At 40.0% G+C, this 27,609-nt stretch overlaps 2 protein-coding genes across 3 annotated transcripts; one reads left to right on the forward strand and one right to left on the reverse strand.

Moving 5' to 3' along the window:
• The first annotated feature begins 122 nt into the window (after positions 1-122).
• Positions 123-20,883, forward strand: ccdc187 (coiled-coil domain containing 187). 2 transcript variants are annotated; one of them, XM_023298727.3, is made up of 13 exons: positions 123-551; positions 1,102-1,194; positions 7,651-7,713; positions 8,348-8,486; positions 8,688-8,778; positions 15,408-15,486; positions 16,059-17,414; positions 17,907-18,028; positions 18,134-18,202; positions 18,288-18,422; positions 18,552-18,646; positions 18,732-18,826; positions 18,908-20,883. In XM_023298727.3, the coding sequence occupies exons 2-13, from the start codon at positions 1,146-1,148 to the stop codon at positions 19,054-19,056; spliced, it is 2,442 nt and encodes an 813-aa protein (XP_023154495.1). In that variant the 5' UTR covers positions 123-551; positions 1,102-1,145; the 3' UTR covers positions 19,057-20,883. The 2 variants fall into 2 exon arrangements, with proteins under 2 accessions (XP_023154495.1, XP_023154496.1); XM_023298728.3 differs by lacking the exon at positions 16,059-17,414 and having other exon boundaries at positions 152-551.
• Positions 20,864-27,516, reverse strand: tnfrsf9a (tumor necrosis factor receptor superfamily, member 9a). Its single transcript, XM_023298715.3, has 7 exons — positions 24,758-27,516; positions 24,056-24,172; positions 23,800-23,937; positions 23,647-23,719; positions 23,417-23,517; positions 23,143-23,307; positions 20,864-23,006 (listed from the first exon to the last, which is right to left on the reverse strand). Exons 1-7 carry the CDS (start codon positions 24,894-24,896, stop codon positions 22,891-22,893), a joined length of 849 nt encoding a protein of 282 aa, XP_023154483.1. The 5' UTR covers positions 24,897-27,516; the 3' UTR covers positions 20,864-22,890.
• Between the last annotated feature and the right edge of the window lie 93 nt (positions 27,517-27,609).

Genomic DNA, 27,609 nt, shown 5'->3' on the forward strand with positions numbered 1-27,609 from the left:
GCGCTGCTTAAATCACAAATTGAGCAACTTTTGGCCCGAGCTGATCATTAACTTTACTACCAGCTTCTCTCTGCGGTGCTCTTGTACCTTTAAGGAACATCTTCTTCTTGAATGCGTTGAATGAAATTGGCATTTTAATGTAGTTGTCTTTATTGTGATGGTTTGTGGTGAAACTTTAGCGGAGTCTGATCTTGAGTGAGCACCTGAAGGCAGCAGCAGCTCTGATCCGCCTCCACCGCCGCCGAACAGGAGCCGTGAAGAAGCAGCGGAGCGACGGATAGTGGACTGGAGTTTGTCCGCCCTGGCTTCCCATTACGACTCCACTGCTTTATTGTCTCTGCGGTGAACGAATATTGGCTTGAAACTCAACCGTTGAAAAAACACGGTCAAACGGTGTCGGGGACTGGTTTTTTTTTTTTGGAGGCTTTTGTACAGACACAGCAGAGGACGGGAGGGAAAGTGCGACTCCAAAGTTGACACTGAGCTGTCATGTTGGTACTTGTTGAATAGGAACAACAGAGCAGCCTGTGTGGGCAGCGCGCTGGAAACAGGTACGTTGTTGTTATACTTTGTTCGACCTGATAGAATTTGTCACCGTTTACTTGTACTGCAGCTCCTGGTTAATGATATTAGCCGCAGTGTTCATGGAGGCTGCTGGTTTCAGACACTTCTTCAAACCAGTCACTTGTTTGACCCATATGTTCACCTCATGTTTCCTGGAGGTTTGGTCTCTGATTAGAATCAGAAAGCCTGTTTTGTCATTGTAAGCTTTGTTATTGAGTGCTACTCCTCTTGGGGCATAGAAAATATTTTAAAAATGTAACATAGACACTAAATACAAAGCTAACTGCAGAGATTAGACACTCTAAGTAACATGAATGGGTTGAGCACAATTCTAATATTGCAGTCATAAAGTATGGTATTACACAGTAGTAAATAACATTACTAATAGATATTGCACATGAATAAATAAAGTGCATGTTTGGTGAAGAACTGCATAAATAACAAGTCTCACAGCACTGCTAGTCTGTTCCTTATTGTCTCTTGGTAACACCTAATTATACCAGATGCTAACTTACAACAATCCCCCTCTTGTTTCAGGGTCTTCTGTATCACCATGAGGCAGTGACAGCACAGGGGCAGCGATGGCAGAGCTGGAGATTGACCAGTCCAACCTTCCACGCGTCCAAGAAGGTAAATACACACTCTCACGTGCAAAGGCACTCAGCTGCTGCATCCATAGAGAGCTCAGACCACAAGAGTATGGAAAAAGTATGTGCAGAATGCGCCACGGTTCGTGGTTTGTGCCGGAGAGAAGCTGTTTTTGTCGAGGCCCTCCACAGGCAGGTCAGAGATCAGGGTCAGCTACTGGACTGCAGACATGGAGCCAGCAGGGATTTGGTGTTTTCATGGACGCTAAGGACGCCATTGTGTGCCCATCTGCTTGAGACACAGGCAGCTACCCATTGCCTCTTTTTTGTGCTACAAATAACTGGCATCACTACTCTGTGCCCATATCTGACAAGAAGAGGCTTGATGCATGTTTTGACTACATGCAGCTGATGGCGTAGATTCAAGCTGAAATCTGTTATCCTGAGAACAGTCTGTGATTTCAGATGAGCAGAAGGAGCTCAGTAAAGTTAGCTATCACAATCATTGTCCTGATAAACTGATGAGGTAAGAACTTAAACACAACTGAAAACTTAATTTATACAACAAATAAATCCCAAAGCTGTTAAAGACAGAAATGCACTCTTGTTTGTCAAACTGTCAAACAAAGCTATCTTGAAGGATGAGGTATCCACATGAGGCCAGATAGCTTTGTTTATTCAAGGAAGGTTCACTAATCTGGCTCTCTATGTAGATAGATTCTACAGTTCTATATGTTCAGGAAGAGGTTAGGCCAGGTGGAAGAAACTCAGAGTGGGAGGGAATTTTCTGAACACAGGTTTAGTCATACACCTGCACAGAGATGGAGCTCAACAGAACCAGTGTGCCAATAAGAGCAAGGAATGAGATGGCTGTTTCTGATTTTCAGATATGTGCTTCTGTCTTTTTAGCTTACCCTCGCTGATACAGATAGAGTGGTCAAAAGACAGTTCAATGCATAAGGAACATGCTCCAAAGTCATAAAATTGAATCAACACTAAAGGACTATAAACCTTAATGGAAGTAAGATGTAGTGCTGTGTTTGGGTGGATTAGTTATGGCAAGGTGTTCCTAATAAACTGATTCCTAAATGTATAAATTAGCTACTGATCTTGCCAAATATACAGCTCCAAAACCTGATGGGTGAAACAGTCCAATATCAGTTCAGTTTCAAAGTAAGTAATGGATAAAAGCAGTCCAAATATGAAGCATGTTTTTCTGTGGAATGCAGACTTCAAATGTGGATTTACTGTCCAACATATACAGCAAGAATCAGTAAGAATTAGAGTGAAGTTCATCCTCAGAGAGACACTTGCAAAAATCCTGCTGGCTAAAAAAATGCAGTTTTAGAGGAGGAATTCCTATGCAAAGCTACATTATGGTGCCATTGCTATAAATGTGCAGTTATGTATTAGTTCCACTTGCTTGCATTCAAGTCTAAAAACATTCACAGGGTAGGAATTTCTAAGCCGTGGCCTGGATGTAGACCGTTGACTCAGTCTTTGGCATCTCCACTCTAATGAATGAGATAGAAATAGGTCTGCATGTCTTTTATCGAGGGAGATAATTCAGCACTCCACTCTTGTTTCCACACACAAAGGGCACACTGTGCAGCTTTGCATTTTCATGCTTTATTGAGCAGAGCCCAGCGCACAAACAAAGCCAGTAATAGCATCTATAAACTTGTCAATAAGACAATAGCAGTATGTAAATCAGCTGTCTGATCAATGTGATTTTTTTTCCCGCTTAGACAGATTTGTCAAACTGTACTGTTGTCCCCCTCTATGGCACTGGGGTCATTTACTAAAAGTCCTATTGTGTGTGTTTATGCTTCAATTTCCCCCCAGCCCGAGTTCCCCTTGTCCTTCCTCACCTTCACTTTCCTCACCATCCGCAAGTCTTGGCCAAGTTAGCGTTCTTTGTTTTCACTGCCCCCCTTATCAGTTCCTGTTTTGTCCCTCCTCTCCCGATTTAGCCTGATGTGCCGAGGGAATGCAGCTCTCAGAGGAATTTCCCCACCTCCCCCTCGTTCCTAATTTCACTCTCACCAACTGACCCAGTGTCCCATTACCCCTCACCTCTCTTTGTTTTCCATGACAACCTGGGTCCAGTTCATGTAGCCGGTTGGCCCAGTGCGCTGAATTTCTAACACAGCAGAGAGAGCCGTGGGATGGACAGGCACTTCATGGTTGAAATTTTACGTAAAAAAGCAGCGAGGAAGAGAACAGAGGAGAGAGGGAGAGGGAGAGAGCATGTGGGCGGCCGGTGGGGGATTTTGGCTGAAAATAGAACCCTTGTCATTTTCTCCTTTCGCCGGTTTCTTTGTTTGGCAGGCACTTGCCACTGCTGCTATCCAAGTAACAGTGAAGATGAAAGAGAAACATCTCTGAGTGTGTTCGATCGGCTGCTCCCTTGTGCTGGATGCCTGACATAATCTGCATAATTCCGTCTTAGATGATTGACTGAATGTAGCTGAAAGATTTTCAACTGCTGTACTGAAAACACAAACGGAGCATTTTTACCTATAAAACTGTGTTGCATCAGTACAAAACTGATGTTCTTTATTTTGTGTTTGACCACCAGTAATGAGAAGTACTTATAAGGCAAACTTTCTTTTGACTGCTTTGTCTTTAAGGTCACACAGGTCATAGTGTCCCAGTCCCACAGTCTAACTGCACTAACAGTCTGCACAAACTGATGGAAAACATAATGCTATACATTCGTGCCTGCTAGTATTTTACAATCTTGTTGCTTCGTTCCAGTTTTACCCCTCTTAGCCTCCAGTTTTCCAATGCCGCAGCCAGTTTCTGTTGTCTGCTGGATCTTTGATGTACTATCCTCTTAGGAAGCAGACACAGGCCTATTAGAGTCCCTCATTAAGAAGCTTACAGGAGGAGTGCCTGGATTCACATTGGACATATGTTTTTACTGTTGGCACCGAATGCCTCACACCCTGTCTCTCAAAACCTGTTTAGCATTCATAATAACACGGTCTCCTTGTCCCTCCCCTATAAGAGTAACGTGACCGTACTTTTAAAGAGTTTGGAAAAACAAGTTAGCCCGCAATGCAGACACACCCACACATGCACGCTCAGACTGTCATTTCTTCCATGTTTCTCCCATTCCTTCTTTCTGCATTGTGCTTAAGAGTAAACTGTTTTGAGTTGTCAATTTGTCCTGTCAGATAAAACCAAGCCTTTGGCTTAATCCCTCTTCATTGACAGACTGGACCCACAAGGACAGGTTGGAGATCCATTTAGTGGATAGTCTCTTAAGCTCCACAACAGGTGTAAGTGGTAATGCATGTCTGTTTTGGTATAGGTTAACTCTCAGCATAGACTTATGGGGTCATTTACGGTGTAAACAGACCCTTTGGAGGCTTAGTGCTGTCTGAGTGATTTCCATGAACTTTGACAGCTGAGTCTGTGTAGATTGAAACATACCTCCCCAGAGACTTATTCTCAGCAGCAACTCTTTTTTTTTTTTTTTTTTAAACTACATTGAGAGGATTTAGAGAAATGCATTTCACAATTTCACCACAGCAATTTTCCAGAGGCCTTTTCACTTCCCCGTTTGCAGACTGTGACAAAGAGGATACATCCCTATTTTGACTGACGTCCATAACCTTAGAATCAGTTCTATATCCTGTTTTGGTTGTCACTTTTCAAATATTACTAATGACATTATTAGAGTAGGCTCTTATCGTTCAGATAAGGTGCAGGAAAATTAAAGTGAAAAAGTGAATCTGAGAACCGTGGGAGTATAATTACCAATGAATGTCTAATGGAGTCTAGAAACGTCCTAGGTTTTTATTTAGAACAAACACTTTTCACAAACGCAAACACCGAGAAGCATCCTTCAGGCCTGGCCTTTTTTATTTGTTTTCACTTTGTCACACAGATGGTTACAGCTTGATATGCAGACTATAAGCTCAATATATTACTCTTACAGTGAATCTCAAGGCCTCGTATTTGTTTTCGTCATCCAGTGCATCTCCAGCTAGTAAGTAAATTCCCCGTTTCTGTTCTGACCTTTTTTTGTCAATGCAATTAAAAAGCACTATTGAAGCGTTAAGCAAACAAACTGAAAACAAATGTGTCGGCAACATCATCCTTACAATACTCAAATTAACAACCAGGTTTACACGCACGTCTTCCACATACTGGATTATATTTGCACACCAAAAGTCCTGTTGCATCTTTAACAGCTGTTCAAAGAAGCAAGCTGACTCAGTGTCTAAGCCGATACACAAACACCTGTACAGTCTATTGCAAGTCAGTTCATAGCTGTGCCATAAATGCTGCCTTTCTGGAGCTCAGTTGAAAATGTATGCATTCAATTACAGGTTTATTATTGAGGTCACAGTTAAAGGTGGACTAAATAATATATTGTATGTGATCTCTAATTTTTTGTGCTTAGTTGCATATACACATGTATCTCTAAATATGTTGCAGGGCAATACAACAGACCTAACTTCCAAAACCTTCCTTTAAAATATTACTAAATATTAAAATTTTATGAAGCCTCATAAAAGTAGATGTTATTACAGAACAGTTACATTGGAATGCTTGAGCTTGGACAGGTGTACCTAGTAAAGCCACTGATGGTGTTTTACAGTGTTCTTGATAAAATAGAAATATCTTCTGTTTGTCTATGGTTTAAGCATTTAAAATAGTGTCTAGTGTTTTACTAGTACATCATGTATAGATTGCATTTTTTTTTTTAGAACAGGGTTTGGAGTTTAATAAGTTATTGTAAGGAACCTACAGCATGTGTCAATCCAGCTCATAAATTTAATACCTGAGTATCCCGAGCATTAAGTGTGTGGATGTGAATGTGACCATTGTCTCCACAGACACGACCCAGCCTGCTCTGATAGGCTCAGCGGGGGGATTAGCTGAAAGACAGGTGTTTTTAATTGGCTTTGCCTCTGGCTCAACATGTAGGCTTTCCAGTAGTGAGCTAAATCTCTTTTTAAACACCGTCCTCTGTCCCTCTCTGGGCGTTTCAAAGCCTCCATTGTAGAAAAAGACGGCCACTCTGGGTTCCCTGTTGAAGATCACTTAAGCACTTTCGTGTGGTCACTGTGGCCTGTGTGTCTGCAAAAATTGAGGAAGTGGAGAGAACATCTATGCCACAGTGGAGCTGTCTGCCTGTGTTTATTTTCTCGAGTAACTTTTGAGTTTGTTTGACAGACTTTTAAACACACATGGACTGCAGCATATATAGGCTATCGTGGCTCATTAAGGACTACTGTAAACACTTGACATGTTTATAGATTACTGTAACATTACACAGATGCTGAAGCTATTAAGATTAATGTTCAGATTAAAGCCAAACTGTACATGTTCGCCACCCTGTGGTTTAAGTTTTAAATTGAATCCAGGTCAAAACAGAAATTATTCATCTCTCTTGTTGACTACAGAAAGTATTCACCCCCATTGGAAGTTCTCCCTTTTATTGCTTTTCAACATTGAATTGTGATCTATTGAATTTGGATTTTTTTCTTTGACAAGAATTTACAATAAGAACTTTTTCATGTAAAAGTGGATTTTTACAGATTGATGTCAAATAATTAAAAAGAACAGAGAACAGACAAAGAGAATGCTCAGAGTGTTAATGGCATGAAAACTGATATGTTTTATTGCTGTATCTAGCAGCAGGTGACCAGACTATGAGATCATAGGATAGGAAACAGTCAGTTCAAGAGTTTACCAAAGAGTGACTTGATATGGGCAACAAGACAGAATTGGAATACAGAGATTTGGTAGTTAAAGCCGTCGGATTTCAGGCAGCTTTACAGATTTCACTCTATAGAGAGTGCATTTCTACCATCTGCAGGTGGTAGTTCCTTAACTTTGCATTCTCATTTGGTTGTCATAGTGAGCACATAAATAGAAGAAAAACATTCACCTTGCTTTTTGGATGCTCTCAACTTATCATCTTATGCTTCTGTTATAGTGTTAAAGTGCTGCTAACTCACACAGACAAATAGAGCGTGTCATATTGTTACTCTTGGAGGTGGACTTGCTGCTCTGCTCTTGAACTCAGTGACTTTAGGAGGATTGCTAATTTTGTCCACTTGCACGTTGCTCTGAAACACTGGTGCCCTGTTATGATGAAGACTTTATAAGACCCTTTTATGTGCTTTACAGTGAATTCATGCCAGAGTGGTGGATGGTTTCTTTTTTCTAATGTTTTGAGGGGCACTCCTCTGCCTTTGTGTGTGTGTCATATAAACAGCCATCATAACACGCAGTGCTTGTATCCCATTGTTTCCATTTAGACGGGGTGTTTTACCAAAGCTGCACAGGTCATCCAAAGGCTCAGCCCTTGTTCTGGTTGGCAGTCTTAAAGGGCCATTCAATACTTTTGTCATTTGCTGTTAGTTTAGTAGTCGTCAGGCTCTGAGAACACTCTTGTGTCCCCTCTCAGTATATTTTCAAACACTTTGCAACTGTTTGTATGATACTGAAATGTTGCTGCCGTCTATTGTTTCAGTGTGCCAGTGTTTTGCTGTGCTGGAGGATGGAGTGTTGGCACACAACCTACAGGAGCAGGAGAGTAAGTCAAGCTACTGTGTGAAAGCTGCGTACTCCTCACACGCATACCAATTATATTATATATATTGTATTATATCATCTGTCATACCTTCACTCTCAGTCTAAATCTCCACTTTTGTGTGGTTGGATTTACCTTCACTCATCTTGAGGAATTCGGGATTATACTATACACTCATAAAGCACTTCATTTGAAAGTCTAATGCAAACTAATAGAGCAGCGGTCTTAATGAAGTTGAACAAATTTTATAAACTTTCTTCAATATAGTGCCATCCATTACCATTTGTGATAATTTAATTGATATGAAGAATCATCATCTCTCTAACAATATCAGCAACAACTTAAAATGTATATGCCACAAAAAAGTAGAAATTATGACAAAGCTGTTGACTGTATTTGTTGTAAATATAAATTACAGATTGACCATAATCATTTAGCCGTAACACAAAGTGCCATATAATCTGATATCTGTTTCAAGATTCCTCAGAAGTGCACTCAAGACCTGGCATGGCACAAATAAACAACAACACAGCAGTAATGAATGGTTTAAAAGTAACACATAATTATTATTGCTGTAATACATTTAGATCAGACATGATTCTTAATATCTGTCTTTTTCTCTGCCTTTCCTTCAAAGTCGAGCAATACTATACCACCAACATCCAGAAGAACCAGCTAGTACAGAATGACATCCGTGTGGCGAAGAAGCTGCAGGATGAGGAGGAGGAGCGGCAGGCCCAGCAGAGCGCCTTCCTCAGACAGGCCTCCAGACAGCTGTAGGTGACCCCTGCTCACCAAAACACAGTTCACTCTGTTCACATCCCTGTAAATCCTCATGTCCTGCATGTAACCCAAACAGTGCTGAATGTAGATTTATTGTGCATTTTTTAAATATTCGTTTACACTGCTGTATCTTGTGTTGATTGTTGTGCTATTAAGTCAGACGTGTAACATTGTCTTGCCTGACTGCTCTGTAGAGAGGAGCAGGACTTTGAGTATGCCCGAGTGATTCAGGAAGAGCTCCAGCGATGCGCTGAGGAGACCCAGAGGAGGGAGCAGGATGATGAGGTGAACTTCTACTCACTTCTCTTTGCCTACATGGCAGTTTTTGTTTCCAACTTGTGCATAAATGCTACAAATACAATATGAAAATGATCATCTTTAACAGTGCTCAATAATCAAACAGTGTTTTTATATGATTGACAAGGGTCAGGTGAAACGGCTCTGATTCCACATAATAGCAATGCTTGCTATCTAATATTAACACCCTTGTTAGACATGTTCAACAGTCTAACAGAGCAGCTTGAATCTATGCCAGTATCCATTGACCCAAATGTGGAGGATCTGCTTGGACAGGTTGATTTGAGCTTATACTCACTTCACTGGACTTGTGGAAGGAAAGGCTGTAGATGGAAAATCTGTGATTGGTGGGCTCAAATTATCAGTGTAGCACTAAGTTTGTATTTGAGAAAGGAAAGGAAAACTTTACTTTGTAGAGATATTGTGGAAAAGAAGCCATGCTGATGACTAATGCATGAAAACAGGGCTGAAAATCACTGTGAACCAGTCACTTGTTTTTGTCACTTTTAATTTAAAGGCTTCATGGCACGAGGCTTAGCTTTGAACTGAATGCTCTCCCTGATAATAACAAGACACAACCTTGACAGCAACATTTGTAAAGTGAAATATTTTGAGGGATTTGCTCCTGAAAGAGGAATAAATCCTTTCTTCTGGGTGTCAAGTTGCTGGAAATAACCAGAGCAGAACAAGACACGATATGAACAAGATTAACTGTGGTACAAATAAAACTTAAAGTGATGCTCAGCCCTCATGGATTGTAGAAAGAAAGATGGTATTTTTTTTACATTTATTTAACCAGATGAGTCCAAATGAGATTAACAACCTATTTTATGAGGTGAACCTGGGCAGGAACAGCAACTGTGTAAGTTTCAGACAGGATTCAACACCCAAATCAAACTATCTGAAAACCAGGTGGCAACTTATGATGGTTCAATGACAAATAATTTACAAGACTATTAAAATTAGGATAAAATATTTACATGCAGATGAATCATTGCAGTTGGCACATGCTTAGGACAGCTCTAACATTGTCCTTCAAGTTAGTGAAACCACATTTAGCCCAGGGATTTGCATTACTGTCAGAACACACTTGTATATCATTTAATTATCAGCCTGTTACCAGCAGGTCAGGGAGTTTCATCTGGTTCACTTTGCTCTCTCTTAGGAGTAACTTAGTCAGTAATGAATGGCAGATTCAGCCAAGTACTGCTCTGGGCCTCCGATGTATCCACTGTGCCATAAGAGGGCTGTATGAGCAAAGTCAGCGAAACCGTAAACAGAGACGCAACCTGTCAGCTGCCCATCAAGCAATTTCTCTGATGGTTGATTCCAGACATTTGCCATCAGCTTCTTCCAAGGTTTAGTTCACTTATATGTGCACATTTTGTCCCAAGGGATGTGCACTCTTGAAAACCTTAAAACCTTGACTGCAATTTGAGGAAGAGGCACATTAAGCAAAACCTCTGGTGAGCAGTGTTTAATCAAGAGTGTGACTCAGCCGTGGTTTGGCTGTCCTTTACATTAACCCGCTGAACCTCAAGCAGTTTTTTGGCTCCTGTTACATTGTTTCTCACTGTGGGCTAATTTTTTCCTGCAATATAAAGTCCCTCACCTCTATGGAAGCAGCAAAACCATGGCTAAAAATTACCAGAAGTAGATGGACAGGAATTTTCTTTGGAGCATAATTTTTGGTTTTTAATGCTACAAAAATGAAGACGAGTCTGCATGCTGTAGATACATTACTATTTCTAATTTGCTTTCATACTTGTCTTGTGTGTCAAATTGTCCCTGCGTTTTTGTCATGTGACTGTTGTCTGCAGCTGGGTCCCTCGTGACTTCAGAATTGTGCCAAGGAAAACCTTTTTTTTTTTTTTTTTTTTTTAAATGTTCTTTACAGAATCTAATTAGAACTAATGGTTTATTTTTGACCGTTTTGTGTTTTTTTTTAAGCTTAGGTTTGGTTAAATTTTGTATCACACATGATTAGTTCAAGGACTGTGGAGAGGTTGAAAATTCGTTGATTACTTCTGTTTTGTCAGAATAGATTTCAAGTCTTGGTAGTTACTTTTTGTACCACCATCAGGTTGACATTTGTAGTTTGAAGCAAAAGAGACTCTCTGAAAAATACTTCATTTTAAAATAATTATTAAGGATATTGGTGACGCAAACTTGATTCTGTTAAGAACACGTGGCTTTCTGGTTGCTCTGACGTGTTCTTGTACTCTCTGGTGGTCCAAAAATAACAATCGTGAATGGATTCATCAATTTATTTACCTTCAGGAGTTCATCAAAATTAACAAAGAACAAAGTCTTTCCAATAAACAGTCTTTCACACCACGGTCAAAAACAATTTAGTTTTACCTTGAACCAGATTTCATGTTTTTTTGTTTCTTCCACAGGTAACAGCTTGAGCAGAGCATTATGTGCAGCTTTTGCATCATTAAGCAGCACTTGATATTTGCTAAAGCTGCTTTCCATTTCAGCTTTATTCCCAGGTTCAAACAATAACTCCTGAAGTGTCCTTTTTAATTCAGCAGCTTTACTCAGTTTAGATTTTCTTGTTTTTTCTAAATCTCCTATTTTACAAAGTAGTGCTTTTGTGGTAAGTTTTACTTTTCTTTTTGTGACTGGGAGTTCAGCCTCACTAACAGTCTGAGATTCAGCAGTTACTTCTATGGCCTCAGTCATCTTTTCACACAAATATGCATCGTTACCTTGATTATCAGTTTGAATCTTCGAACCACCTTGAGTTTCAGACATTTTTTAACCATTTGTTCATCAACCACACAGTTTTTCCATTTAAAAGTTGCTTTTTCAGACGTTCACACTAATACACAACGTAAATTATGTCCATGAAAATAAAGTCTCTTCCTTTGAAGTAGTGTCTTGAAATAAAGTTTATTTTACTTCGCTTTTGCCCAATGCATTGGTATTTCAAATCGATAGTTGTGTGCACACTTTTATATAATGTGTGTGTGTGGTAGCTCTACCGTGTACCTCCTTTATTAGACCTCGATCCATTAGAAACCTTTCCTCGTCTGTCCGCCGCCGTTGCGCCGCCGCTGCCCCGGAGTCTCCTGTCTCTGTCCGCATCCAGCCGCCCGCCGCACCGCGTCCAGACGTCCACACCTTGCCAATGGGTGGTCCACTGCCCGGTCCACTGCCCGGCCCCGATCTCCGGTGCTCGTCGTTGCGCCCAATGCAGCCGCGACTCCTCGTGTCGGGTCTCTCCTGCTCCTTGATTCCGCTAAGAACGCGTGGCTTTCTGGCTACTTTGACGTGTTCTTGTACTCGCTCGTGGTCCAAAAATAACAATCATGAACGGATTCATCAGTTTATTTACCTTCAGGAGTTCATCAAAATTAACAAAGAACAAAGTCTTTCCAATAAACAGTCTTTCACGCCACGCCACGGTCAAAAACTATTTACCTCTTGTTTTGCGCCACACCTGTGGCAATTAGTGTGGCCTTTAAATACACAGGTAACTCATTCACAGTGCCACCCACTGGTTACTCATTGAAATGGCTCCAACAGATATTATGCCTGCCAGCCATCAGCTTGTTTGCCTGCTGATGTTGGCATTTAGCTTAAACTAGCACTCTGCCTAAGTACAGCCTCATGGAGCTGCAAGTGTAGACTCTTTTGAGTTGTAAATAAACATGACTTTAGTTTTTTACCACCTGGCTCTGAATCCTAAAATGCGCTGTTAGTTGTTTTGATATTTTTGTCATCCAAATACTTACTTCTCATATGTGGCAAAGTACCAGCTCTCTCAAAAATGTTTCAAATACAAAAAAACTACTCATCTTGCAGGCCAAACATAACAGTTCACCCAGATGGTTCCCATCAATCATCTCTCCCTTGTTTTCATGTTCACACAGAAGGCCAATCCCTCAGAAACTATTATCCACATGCATTTTTACACGTTACTTCACAAGAACATTACCTGACTAAAGAGTTTGGCTGTGTAAGAAGAGGAAGAGCATTGTGGTTGGAAACAGCCAACTCTGCCACGAAACTCCTCAGCTGGTCCTGCAGCCTTTGGCACAAGGCCATTGTAGTGCAATATTTTTCTTTATGCTGCAGTTTCCTTTTAGAGGATGTGGTCTATAAAAGCTCCTTGTATGGAGGGTATGAGGTCAGAGGGACTGTGAGGGGGTCATTCATCACTATTAAAGGGGTTGGCTCGGAACTGTTGTCTACACCGAGGGTTAAATGTTAAAGCTGGGTTCACCTACTGGCTATGCGGTAATTTCTTTTTATTAATGTTTATGTTAGGATCAAATGATGAGCTATTAAAACACCTGGTAGTGTACCTTCTTTAATGACTGGCTGATCAGAGGTGTTGATTAAATATTTTCCTCCCTGTAGATTGTGTGTTTAATTAAGGAACAGAAGGTGTCGGGCTGTGCAGTTTTAAATGCCAGATCCCTGTGGCACTACACACCTAACCTGCCACGGCAAGCTGCTAATTGTCTGCTGATGCTGGCAAAGTGGCTCACACACACACGTCCCGGTTGTAAAAAGGAGCTGTGCTTGCTTTTAGTTAGCTTTTATGTTGCGAATGCAGCCTACAGAGAGAGATTTCATAGAATTCACTGGCAGAATATGTTGATTTGTGGAGAACAGAATTAGTCCATGGCTTTCCAGGAAGAGCATCTCAGACGTGATGCTGAGACCACCTTCAGAGAGCAGAAGCGTACAGCTGCTCTGGTGAGAGCAGGCATTCCCCAGTGACAAGGTGTTACTTCAAGTGAAACAGTCCTGTTGACCTGCTTCTGTTAGTTCAGCATGAAGGACATGAAAAGTTTGTTTGTCCTTCATGTGGGCTCCTAGTTTCCACTGGGTCAGCCACAGCTCTGACTCACACAGTTGGATCGGCCACCTACAGTTGGCTTTGTGTTGAGTTGTCGCTCTTCATTTTTAGTGTTTTTGTTGTTGCGTCCAATCAAAAGAGCTGAGTAGTTTTAAAGAAATGTGGTGTTGAGGGTAAATGGATAAAGCAGTATCTACAGTATAAGAAAAGATTGTTTTTGCACAATATAGTAAAATGATTACATAGAAGCAAACAAATTAACATGGCAAATTAAATTTCACACATTCATCAAAAGATGGTGGTCGGAATGTGAATAACACTGACCACACCTCACAGAGGTTATAAGCTGAGGCAACATCAACCACCACCAGAACTGAAGAAGCCTCTTGGATGAGAGGTGAAACGTCTTCAAGGAACCTTCTTAAAGTCCAGTTGGATTGATTTAAGCATCTTTGGATAACCATGACCTGGATGAATGAGAAACTACACAGACATTCATCAAAAGAAAAAAAAGATTTTGTTTTCTCTGTGATTTTAAAATTGTGAGATGGTTGTTGGAGTGACTGTCTTGTTACACAGTCTGTGTTATGCTGCCATCTGTTGGCTGAAACACAGCATCCATGGTGTCTTAATTCTTGTAATCAGGTCATCTAGTGGTTGTGTATCAGTATATAACCTGACTGTTTACAGTGAGTGGATCTTGTGTTGATATTTTTTATGCTTTTGAATATGGAATGATGCTATCAGGACATTTCATGATTGATTTTGTTGTTAGAACAAATTCAAATCATTTTTAAGATAAATTAATTTACTGATAAACTGGGTCACTGTGTCATTTAGTCAAGAGATTACTTGTTTGTTTTATGGGAGCAAAAACTAAGTCCTGTAAATTGTTTTGGTTGAATTTTGACAATTTGTTTCCAAATCTGGGAATTTTTGTAGCTCACCCTAAAAACAAATCACATCTTACCTGGGGGCACATTATAAGCGTTTAGTATATCCAGAAATAGAATTCCCACGCCCATAAAGTTTGTTGAGGATACAGATGAAACTGTTTCCAGCAGATATGAATGATTGAATGGCGCTAGCAGAGGCAGAACTTTCAATTATTGGACACTGAAGATGAAAAAGAAGTGCATAATTTATTTAATAAACAAGGGTGGTATTGAGGCTCTAGAGAAGTTCTTAAAAGTGTATATATATATATATATATATATATATATATATGGATGTATGCATGTTTTCTACAAAAAATACAGTCCTGCTTGTCATTTCACTTACCTTTAAAGCATCTTATATCTTTAGAATTTGAGATGTAGCAACTATGGCAAGCTAAAGTTCCAGGTTTTAACCATTTTGGCAAACCAAAGTGCTGGTGTGAAGTCATTTGTAGCCCCACAAAAACTGGTTCACATAGCAGTCTATATAATATAATATCTAACGTCTGATTATTATGTTTATTATATTTGTGATATTATATGTATATTGTTATTATTAATTTTGTTATTATTATTTATGTCCACATATGCCAGGTCTTAGAGGATACATGTACGTGAAATAAACGCTGTACAGAGAAACTGGTGAATTATTTATACAGTTTGGAGTTCCAAGAAGTGGTTCACATGTTGTTGATACTTCCACTAAGAGCCTAAATTGGGAGATAGATATGCAACTTTGTTAATTTGTTTATTTGATGAAGGAGGTCAATTTCTCAGCAATCTTCATTTAACTGAAGTCATATTGTGTTACTGATTGTGGTTTAATGTACAAACAAATAATCGGTACAACCATGTTTTTATAGGAAATAGCCAAGCGGATGCAGGAAGAAGAGGAGCAGAGGGTCAGGAGGAGGAGCAGGGGACAGGAAGACCATAGTGAAGGTAAAGTTTAAGTATGTCATTGTGTATATGCGTATGTAACAAACTTCCTAAAATATCACAGAAATATTTTAAATGTTCCAAGATATTTTATTCAGAATGTATATTATGTGTATATTTATTACACTTCAGAGGGTCAGGAGGACACCCAGACCTGGCTTAGCCTCTCACTAAACATGCTTTACTCTGCTGCTGCTGCTACTTTCTACTGCTGTATTTAAGTCGTTCTCCACAGATGTGACCAGAGCATGAACATAACATGCCCCACATAGGTATTCATCATCTGCGTGTTATGTTTGTTCTGAAAGATGCATAACATGTTGTCTTTTGTGTCGTCCTTAATGCATGACCGTATATTTGTCGGGATTATTCCAATCTGTAAATGTATTGGAATGTGTTAATTGTGTCTTAAACATTCATATAAGTTGTCTAATAAGTACTCTTACCCAAGTGACATTAAGCTATTGTTAGTGTTATGTTTTAACTCATCATTAGCTGCACTTGTCTAACTGAACCCACTAACAGACTCACCCAGATTTCCTGCTTTTGTGTTTGCATGTTTTGCATTACTAAAGGCAGCACCAGCGACCCTGCACTGCTGTCCTCACATCAGCATGCACTCAGCAGCCTTCACCAAGGGGAGGAGCAGTACTCATCTACCACCACCACCAGGTGGCAGTGTTCCACCTCTCATAACCACTCAGACTTAACTGGGCCTCAGACTGACTCCCTCAGGGAGGTAGCAGCCCAGAAAAACACTACTTCATGGTCAAATCAAGGACACGCAGATTTCATTAGGCAAATCAGGAGTGAATTGAGGGAGCCTTTGAGTGAAAATTCAGAGGACTCAGACACAGATTTTTCTGAACAGCTCTCTGCCCATTTCCAGAGAATGAATGAAAGACTCAACACAGCACCTACTCGACAGCGGGCATCTTTACATCAGCCACAAGAGAGAAATTACAGAAGTCTTTGCTCTCACAGCAGCTTCTCAAATGAGTTCAGAGGCTGGAAGGAGGGGAGAGAAGAGAGGGATGAGGACAATTACGATTATTGGGATGAACCAAGGAGGAGGCCAAGAAATCAGGATCAGGAGAGGAACCACAGAGAGGAGTATGAGCATTGGCACAGGAGTAGAGATCAGGATACAGACTCTAGGTCATTTGAGGTTAGAGATAGGCGATGTAGTCGGAGTGAATCTGTCAGGTTGCATGACAGGAGCAGACACAGCAACAGAGACTTAGCAAGGACCTGGAGCTGCAAGGACAACCCTGACAAACATGTCCGTTTTCATGAAGGCACCAGGACCTCTTACAGGCAGCAGAACGAAAGCAGCCAAGTGTGGGAGATGCTGGGCCGTGTCCTCAGAGAGAGGGGTGTGCCTGTGAGATTTGGTGGCGGTGGGGTGCCACTGCAAATAAGGCCTCAAAGCAGAGACAGCCAGGTGCTTCACGGGAGTGAGGTCTCCTACGGTGACTCCCAACCACATCAGAGAGCCTTCCAGAGAGCTGCCACCACCAGGCACAGTTTCCATGGAGATATCAGGGAGAGGAGGAGATCGTCATACCGAGAGAACAGTGGGAGAGATCACAGAGAAGACCGAGACAGGCACCATGATAATGGAGAGGTTTATGAGATTAGTAGTAGAGACCAATTTCTTGCTAACAGAGAGCGTCGAGGTAGTGGAAGGTGGACAGAGCACAGATACACCAACAATGACGAGAGAGGAGAGAGGAATGCAAATGACTACAGAGTCAGAAGGACAAGTGATCGCAGGCGTTGGCACAAGACGGCCGAAGAAAGGTTACGCTCAGAGGAGGAGCAGGAGGTGGAGAGGAGAGAAGAGCGACCCCATCGAAGAGCCCTGCAGCATAGCCAAAGCTTCAGCAGCAGGGGTTCAACCAGGGATAGGTCAATGCACATGGCAGCAGGTAACACCCAGTCCTGCAGCCAACTCTAATCTGCAGAGGGAAAGCTTCCAACGCTGTTCTCTGTAACTCTGTGTTCATCTGCCCCTCTCATCTTCCCTCAGCCACTGTTTAATCTAGACATTGGGTTTAGCAATGACTTGGTCTCTTACAGAAGTGGGACATTTCTTGTTTCATATCTTCTCTTCCAGTAGTCCTGAAATCCTCTTCACTGTATACTTTCATTCTCATCTCTTTTCTGTATCATCAGTCTTTCAGCCTTGCTGCTCTAAGAGAATAAATTCTACGGAGTTTCTTTCAGAAGCAACATGACTTACATTCTGCGTCTTCTCATCTCTTGGTGTAATTCCAAATGTCATCTTTCTTTTTTGTCTCTCATGTTCTTTTACTACACTTGTGTGATTCCTTAATGATCTTCATGTTTTTTGTTACAAATGGTATACTCTTTGTCATCCCAGTTGCTTTAGATTTGACACTGTCAAACTTCACCCTTAGGAGCGTCGCTGCAACCAGAGCCGAGCGAGACAAGCCTGGATCTGGGGGATCTGCAGCAGGTCTTACAAGATGAAGAGCTGGCCCGCAAGCTGCAGGAGGAAGAGGAGAAGCTGTTGAGGAGGGTAAGTGATCCGAGGAGGTTAGCAGAAGAACAAAAGTTTCTCTTTCATTGTTTGTCTTTTTACTTATTATTTTTTTTGGTTACATCTATTGTCTCGTTCTCACAGAACGGCCAGCCGTCTCCATGTTTTTATCCAGAAGGAGACTTCAGAGTAGCACAAGTGGCGCAGGATGAGGTAATAGGACGAGCTGACATGGCGACACTAGACATGTTTTATTTATCAACTGGAGCAATGACATCTGGCTGTGTTTTCGCACTAGGAAATTGCACATTTTATGCAGAAGCAGGAAATTAAGTCCAAGCGTAGATCTCGTGAGCTGGAAGGGCCGGCGTCGTGGCGTGAGCACAGAGCGATGATCAGCCATCATGACAGACGAGCTGCGAGAGAGAGACAGGTGCATGTGTAGTAAAACTTCTAAAATACATTGTACGTGTCATTGTTGTTAGTGTTGGGGGTTTTGTCGGCTCAGAAATGAGTAATGATGAGGGCGAAATGAGTCACACTCCTTTGTCCAATCACTCAGGTCCAAAGAGAGAGACTTGACTCAGAAGGTCTTCCTTCCCCCACAGACGACTGCTCTCCAGAGAACCAGCCTCCCAGCCCCATCTCCACTCTACCGTAATGAAGCTGATTCACATCTGCTTTATTACTATATGTTTTGCATGTAGCGTATCTGCTAACTCACATCCACTGCATTTAACAGACAAGCCCAGCAGATCAGAAACATTGCAGAGGAGTTGGACCCGACCTTCCAGGCCAGGAGACAAGGCACAGACAGCCTCCGAGTGGGACAAACAGGTCCTATAAACAGGAAAAATGACAGTCAAAATGAAACTGTTGAAACAATAACTGGACACTCAACATTTTTTTCTATTATAGGTCCAGCTTCTCAGTCACTTCCCACGTCGCATTCTTGCGCACATGATTTCCTCGAAGAGCCATCTTTCATCCCACCAACAAAACGGCACACGGACAAATCAGGACGAAGTAAACCCAAAGAGAAAAAGGAGAATTGCAAGCAACAATAATCTCCAACACGGTGTTCTGTTGGAGAGCATATGTAGTTTAACCCTCATGTCGTCCTGTGGGTCAAAATTGACCCGTTTTAAAGTTTGAAAATGTAGAAAAAAAAATACATTTTCACAGTGAAACTTCTGATGTCCACATTTTCAACATTTTTGGGAAATCTTTGAACATTTTTTGGTGGAAAAAAAGAAATGCTAAAAATGTTTCTTAAGAACATTCACAAAAAAACTACCAAAATCCAGCGAATTTCGCTGGATTTTGGTTGATTTCTATTTGAATGTTCTTAAAGAAAATATTACAAATTTTACTGATATATATAGAATCACTTTAGATATTTTTAGGATTTTTTGAAAGATTTTTACTCATTTTTTAAAAATATAATTATACAAGAATTTTCTTGCCAAATTTGGGGGATTTTTTTAAAAATAAAACTTTTAAGGAAGTATTGGAATTTTCTTCTTGAGGGTTTTCCAAATTTTCAGAAATTTAGGGAATTTCTTTGCTGAATTTTTGGATTTTTTCCAGACAAGGAAACCATATTTTTTGCTGCCCATAAATGAGGACAACAAGAGGGTTAAAACACTTAATATCACTTCAGCTAGAGCTCTCACAGCTTACTACTTTAAGGTTGAAAATGACAGGATTTACATTCTACCAGCTGCCCTTACAAGCACTTTAGACCAGTGGAACAAAGAGACATTTTAGGATTTTGCTTCTTATGACAACATTTTGGGACTCAAGCCTTTCTGATTATCAAAGGGAACATTTGGGTTTATTGAAGTATTCTTTCAGTTCTTTCAGTGTAGAGTGTTTAATTTAATCAGTATACCTTTGTTGTTGTTTTTTACAATACTTGTAACTTTTGTCTTTACGTAGTCAAGCAGTATACTGACAGCATCCAAAAATGTCTGCATGCCCCAAGTTGTGCTTAAATTTTATTTCTGCAACAGTAGAAGTGATGAAGTGGTCTACGTGATACTGATTTAGTATCATTTCAGCTTTGGTCAAATGTGGTGTAATATTTAGATGTAGAACCACGGGTGGGACAAAAGCCACGTTTGAATTTTCCAAGAAGACAAAACGAGAAGTTCTTGTGATAACCCTGTAACCTGAGTGACTGGTTTTCTGACAAGCTACTTTAAGTCATCCACCTTTGGAGTGTCAGCAAGTTTGGTTAAGTTTGTCAGAGTTCATCAGTCAAGTTTCCAGTTGTACAGAGACAATCAAATGACCATATTTAACCTTTAATAAATGAAGGTTACATTCATTAAAGAAACTTCATTAAGTTTACCATGACAGTATGGTAAACTGATGTGTCATCTCTAGATGTAAATACATTTAATTCAAGTGAGGAAGTTCATTCTTGATCTTTGACAGTATATTTAACAAAAATAATCTAAGCTTCAATGTCCATTACTGGCTACTGTTAGCTTTGGAGGTTCCAACTACATTTCTTAGCTGCTGAGATCTGACGCCAAAGACCATCTTTAGACTAAGACAAGTTATGTCTTGTATATTTTCCCAGGAGAGTTTTTACCAGTCCAAAACTATGATACTAGTCAAAATTATTCCAATAAGTTCAGTATTTAGTTATCCTTAATACTGAATACTAATCTGACAGCAGTGATTGGTTTAGATATTTATACACATATTCCCACTCATTGGTTTCTGATTTAGTTTTTTATCCTATTGCTTCCACATTTATAACACTTGTTTTTAAATGCAATATCCCACTGTCTGGTTATACCACTATGAATGCAGCTGTACTTTACAAAAATGCAACAAATAACTTTACAAAAATGCAACAAATAAACAAAAATATTTTTTTATTGTGACTTTTAAAATGTCATAAAAATACAGTGTAAGACGATGCATTCTGTACAGTTCCCTTCAGTATCCACGATTAACGATACATTTTTTTTCTTAAGTCAATCAGGCTCAAAAACACAAGATGGAAAGTTCAAACAGGAAGTGCATGATATTTATCAGGTGTCAGTTGCCTGGTGAAATAAAGTGCTACCGTTGTGATAAAATGTTACTAACTACAGTGTGCCTGTATTGTGATAAACCTTCTCAAGGCAACACCTGTGAACTTTCAACAGACTTTACTTTGCTATGACTCATACATACTGATACATTACTATAAGTGTGGGTTCACATTGTCAATGTAAACCCACACAGCATATTTCTCAAAAGTTCCATTTCAGAAGAAACGTGTCTGTTACACTTCAAAAAAGAAATACATTTTTAAAAAAATGAAAAACTACATTTGGTCTGCTCTTGCTGCCCACTCCACTGCATGAGGAGATAAATAAAAGTAACAGAGAATACAAAACTGTTGGGGGTTTTCCACATGACCTTTGAGGCTCATTTTGATTTTGCGTGTCGCCAGTTGCTTATTATATTTACTCTGAGTATTTCCCATGTGACACACTGAACAGGAATCTGGGCAATCTTGTCAGTGTATGATTAATGACTTTATCTGATATAATATCTCAACAAAAATTCCTCTTAGGATACCCACTGCTGACAAACTGGTGCTCAAAGAGGCATGTCTCAGCTTGCTCAATGAGCAATGTTGAATCTTTTCCCGTCTTTGTGTCTCACAACCTTTCTGTGTAAATCCAGACTGTTTTTATTAGCCTGTAGGCTCCCTAGAGCTATAACATGTATTGTAGGATTATCAATTGATGGAGGGAATCTCCCTTCACTGGACTTTTTCATGACCAATTAAACAAATGCAGGAAAGTCCATGTAGTTCCTGGTAATGTCAAGTAGAGTAGAAGAGGTTGTACTACCTTCACTGATAGTAATCAAAGCTATCATTTTCACAATGTGTTACAACAGTTAGAACCCATTCATAGTCCAACAATACACACATACAAATACATTTTCCCCTGAGAAAATGATAAAAGATCAAAATCCCTATTTAGACAGTACTGCGTCTTATTTAGTTGCTGCATCATAACTAAAGTCATACTTAGAAATTCAGCAGTAAACTGAAGTTACCTCCAGTTGGTCACTGGAACCTTTGTAAAGTAATATATCTATTTTGGGAGGCATATGTGGGCTCAGAATTAGATGAGACTAAAAACCGTCTGCTGACAGACCTTTCATACGCCCAGATGAACGCCCACCTGCACTGTACTTTCACACTGAGCGGCACTCAACAGCTTTACCGCTCACACATGCAAATATCAGAGCATGAAACTCATTCACACTCATTCAGGCTACAGTATTATGTCACAGTACATCACACAAGTCCAAAAAAAGTTTCAGAGTAGTTTAAAAGTGAAAAAATCTTACATATCTTAAATGCGAGGTATGTTGTTTTCCCATTAAATGACAAACTTGGTCTAAAGATTTGAAGCTTTCCATTGTAAGTGCAAGACTGCTTTATCTTTCAAGGTAAACTGAAAAGGGGAAAAACATAGCCTCACTGCGTGCTATTATTTAGATGATGTAAAAAAAACAAACAACTATTAAGTCCATCTTGTCTTTTCCCCCCTGAGAATTCCCCTTTGTCTTGTGTATATTTGCACATTACACCATCAAAGGCTCACTGTAAATGTATCCTGCTGTAATTGTTGAGCAAAATGGTACCTCCACCCTGATCTATCAAATTTTTAAGTTGGTCTCATGAAACAAACAAAAATAAATCACCTGGTGTAACACAGTGTCCTATTTGTCACTTTGAACCAAACCAGTTTGTTCAACAAAGACATCCTTCAAACTTGTGGCTCAGTATCACAGAGAAGAATCCCATTTCTTTTAGGACATCACAATTAATCAGCACCTCAACAAACAGTGCAGTGTGGCTCTCCAGCTTCTTCCATTCATGCAATGAGCTGCTCTGAGGAGTCCTTGGAGTTGAGGGACTCAGTGCTGTTGCCCTGTTCTTGCTGAGCCTCATGGAAACTGCACTCTATTGCAATTAATGTCCTGGGATCATCTAAAGGAGAAAAGGATGGAAAGTGACACAAATAGATTGTTTCTCACTGTATTTGTGATTGGTTTGACAAATACAATATGTAATTATTATGATTCAGGCATTGCAGTCAGGTAAATCTAAGAAAATTAAAAGTTACCTGTAGGGGTTCTGATTATGGGTGTTTTTGTGATTGGTTTGGCTGGCTTCTTTCCTCTCTTGAGGATTTTCAGTGTCACAGTGATGATGACGATGACGATAAAGGCCATCAAACCTGCGCTGATCAATACAGATAGCACCACTGGCCACAGCTGTTCTGTGTCATCTGTTTGAAAACATCAAGACATTACATTTTCATAGCTTTTATGAACTGGCTTTAAATTGAATGAAAAATGAAAGGACCTAGACACTAAAAGAACAGAATCATGTCCTACCAGGTTTCTTTGAATGCTTCACTGAGGGAACTGAGACATTAACACACTTAATGTCAGTAAATGCATCTCCCTTTTCAATCTTCTGATATGGTTTGGGACACCTATAGAAATAATGGGAGTGACAGGAATTCCACTGACTTTTCTGGGTTTTCATGAAATTTGTGGAGTACAGCAACATGCAAACATGTCTGCAATGGTAGGAAAAGTCCTCAGAGAAGGGTATATCTTACTTGGTACTCCAGGGTTTACACTTGGAGTGACTTTGGTCATTGTAGGTTCCATCTGGACATGGTCTACAAGAACCTGTGCAGAGAGTCATTTAGATGACTTAGTAATTACATGCAGTGTGTGCCAAAAGAATGCTGACTTGTAGTTTTGCTTACGATCAGATGTAGGCTCTTGGCCTTTGCCACATGTGTCCACACAGAAGGAACATTGGGTGTTCCCACAGGTTTGTCCTTTTTTACAGCCACACACTGTATCACTTGTGGCTGTGCAGTCTTTTACATGGACTTGAGCTCCTAAACATACAAAGAGATAGAAAAGAGAATCATAACTACAGATTTAAAGATGAGTTCAGACTTAATGCACTACTAAGGAAATGCTTTATGTAGTTCTAATACTTAACAACTGACTTACCTAGACACCGTGTACACCTGTCACACCTGTCTTTGAATTCCAATATGAATTTCCCAGGTTCACAAGGTGTACAAAGTTCCTTTGGGTCTTTACCACATTTGTGGACGATGCGGTTCCCTACAAACATGCACACAGAACAGACACCAGCAGCTCCACTGTAAACGCTTGTCAGGTTAGCAGGAGCAAAATTCAGAGACATCAGTCATGTAACAGGTCCTAATTTGTGATGCAACACAGGAGAGCACTTAGAAGCAAAAATTTCCTCACTCTAGCAGCTGCAGTTATCAAAAAATACAGTTTTTGAATTGGAAGTAAAAGAGTGGCATGACAGCTCCAAACTATTGGATATATGAGCAGCATCCTCCACTCCTTTGTTGTGGGATTAGGTGAGAAACCACTGAAACTATATTTGGTTACATGCAACCACCACAGAGGAACTTCCTAAAGAATGGAATACAACTTTTTTTACGTCCACTGATAACAGATGGGTTAAAGAATAATGTTAGCAGAAAGGGCATTTCTCCATCCCTTCACATATGATATATATTGTACAGTATACTGTAAATATAGTTTGTCGTTAAGTATAATGTTGTACTTAACCAATGAGATGTATCTGAAAACCCCTTTCTTTATATACATATATACACATATCTGTGTTCAGAAAAACACAACATTATGATTATTGTTGTCTTCATTATTTACCTGGATGACATTCATGGCAGCAGACATCATTTTCTCCTTTTGGTGTATAGCGGAGGCAGCCAATCTTAGTCTGCCCAATGCTGCACAGGCAGCCGTGGAGAAGCAGAGAGAGACTCATCACCCACAGGATCAGTGCCATTCTGTTGTCAGCTTTCCACTCTTGTAGGTAAGGATGATACAGCCACTTCAAGATAAATTTCAGGTAATCCAGTCCAAGAAATATCCAAGAAATATCAGTGTTTTTTTTTTCTCCCACAAAGCAATTTATCTAAATCTGTAGCTTTAGTCTATTAAATCCTCAACGTTCTTCTTTACCTAAAGCACTGATCTGAGGTCTAATGTTAAATGAAGAAATCTCTCTGTGCTGTGACCTTAATACTCAACACATAACTCACCTCAAAGCTAGCTGGGCCGGCTTCTCATTGGTTAGGGGGTGTGTCTTCAGTATGAAACAGTGACACACGTGGGTAAAGTGTTTTGAATGAACTCATGGCCTGCATGAAGAACTATAGCATGTTAGCATTTAATTCTAGTCATTTTTAATAGAGATAGGATTTATTTCTTTATTTCTTTTGAAAATCAGCTTACAACAAGAGATTTGCAAAATATAAAATTGTGTAGTAGCTGATTGCAAGAAGGAAAAAAAGAAAAAAGAAACTGCTGTGCCATAAGTAGGAATAAAACTAGGTCATTACCAGTGCAGCAGCATTACTCTATAGTAGTTTACTTGTTGTTTTGGAGTACATTTAAAAAGTGAGTTATACATATTACTTTTACAGATTATTAATGAAGCATTTGACTCAACTTGTTTTGGAATGCGGAAAATGAAACTAGCCACCAGTTTTGTTATTGTACAACCGCAAAAAGAGCTTTTATCATTATTGCATCTTGTCAAACTGAGGAATTTACTGGCGCAGATAATAAAAATTTGAGTGCAACATCTATACTTGTTTGTACTTGTACTAGTTTATGGTAAATTGGTTTAATAAACAAAAGCTTGATATAATGAGATTGTGAGGAGGGACTTTCCTGCTGTTTGAAAACTATCCTGTCCTTGCAGCTGGGAATGCAATAAACACAAAGCACTAGAAATCACACAACAGAAATAAAATGTGTTTTTCTTTATCTTACAGTTTAAAAGAAAGAAGATTCAAAAGGTTTTTTTTTCCAGCTGTAATGCAACAGGAGATTGTTAAGATGTCTTAGGAATTTAGGAAGCCTAGGATTGCTGATCATGTGTCATCTTAGTCAACACGTGTGATTTACTCATGCCAAGAGTCACAAGATTAGCTAAAAGGCACTGAAAAGTTTAAAACTTTCCTCCAACTGCTGATCATGTGATGTTATTATTATTCTGTTTACTTTTAATTCCCTCGGATAGAAACCACCACATTATTATTATCTTTATGGCCACAACAATGTGGCCATGAAGATAAAACTGAAATCAAAAGTGCATACTACCCTACTGTGCTAAAATGAAAGCGCTGCTCCTTATTTGTGTAGATGCTTTGGTTCAGTAGTTTAATATGTGGCCATTCCCAGTTCAGATAAGTGGCATTCATTTCCTTTGAAAGGGGAACTGATATTTCCTTACAGTAAGTGCTCTGAATTCTGGAAAACTGGGAAATCCACTGAGTAATGATGAGATAGTAGGTGACAGTCACACTACACTTGAAAATTAAATGCATAACAAATACGCCACTTCCACATGATCTGTCTGCTGAGTCACGTTCATAATGTATCATCGTCATCATATGATATTTAAGTGACATTTGGCCGATGTTGCCTTTGACATTCTAATACATGATTCTCAGCAGGCATAAGTCCGCCTCCTTTAAGTCTGTACGTATTTTACAAGAGACTGTGATGTCAAAAGATTGCACCTCATCTGCCAACACACCTTTGGTTAAGAAACACCTCCCACAGTTACCCTTCAGCCTCCCTCTGAAAAATTTAGCGATGAAGCATTGTAAACCCCCAGTAGCTCAATTAACATACTGACTTTGGAAATACTTTTGAGTTGTTCGGTAAGTCGTGTAGCAATCATATTCATTCTGCTGGTAAATGAGTGTGTGTGTGTGTATATTTGCATGTAGGCTGACACAAGCCTCAGTGACAGTCAAACTGCAACTAATGTTAGTTGTGACAGAAGCCAGTCTGAGACTACATCTTTTCACTTCACCTAACGCCCTTAATTACTGATATAATGCAGGCAATTACAGATCATTGTGCTCATGCGGGGGCTGCTGCTTTTTAATCTGCCTCCACAGGCGAGGGTAGCATAAAGCTCTCGCATCACTTCCTTCCTGACAAACATCTTACAGTGCACTCTCTCATGTGTGGGAGTGTGGCGTCACTTTGAGAGACTCAGCCGGTGATCTCTTAGAAGCATCTGTGGTTCGTGGGTCAAGCAGACTGGGGGTCTACATGGCCTCAGAGGCTCTAGAAAGTAAAGTCAGCCCACTTGGAAAGTACAGAGTGCTGGTGCTCGGAAGTTCCACTCAAGGGTGTTAACTGTGCCAGCAACCGTGGATGACACATTTGGTGTTGTGGTGATATTTTACACCTAGTACACACGTAGCTGGTTTAGTATATTTGACTTTGACAACATGATCAACCTCTTAAGGGCCACTGATCAGTCTTGGAAAATAACCTCCTTCCTGATTGCGCCCCTTGCACATTTTGAAATGCTTGCATCAAATAAAAATAGGCAGTTGCTGCCGCCAGTAATTTCCAAACTACATTTCATTCATCATACTTAGCATTTAAATGGGGTTAGAGTTATTTAAACAGTGATTGTCTCCATCTAGTGGCCTTGCTTAAAAAAAAAAGACAAGTTTGTTTATATGTGA

Source organism: Amphiprion ocellaris, chromosome 8 (assembly GCF_022539595.1).
Source record: "Amphiprion ocellaris isolate individual 3 ecotype Okinawa chromosome 8, ASM2253959v1, whole genome shotgun sequence".
Lineage (NCBI taxonomy): Eukaryota > Metazoa > Chordata > Actinopteri > Pomacentridae > Amphiprion > Amphiprion ocellaris.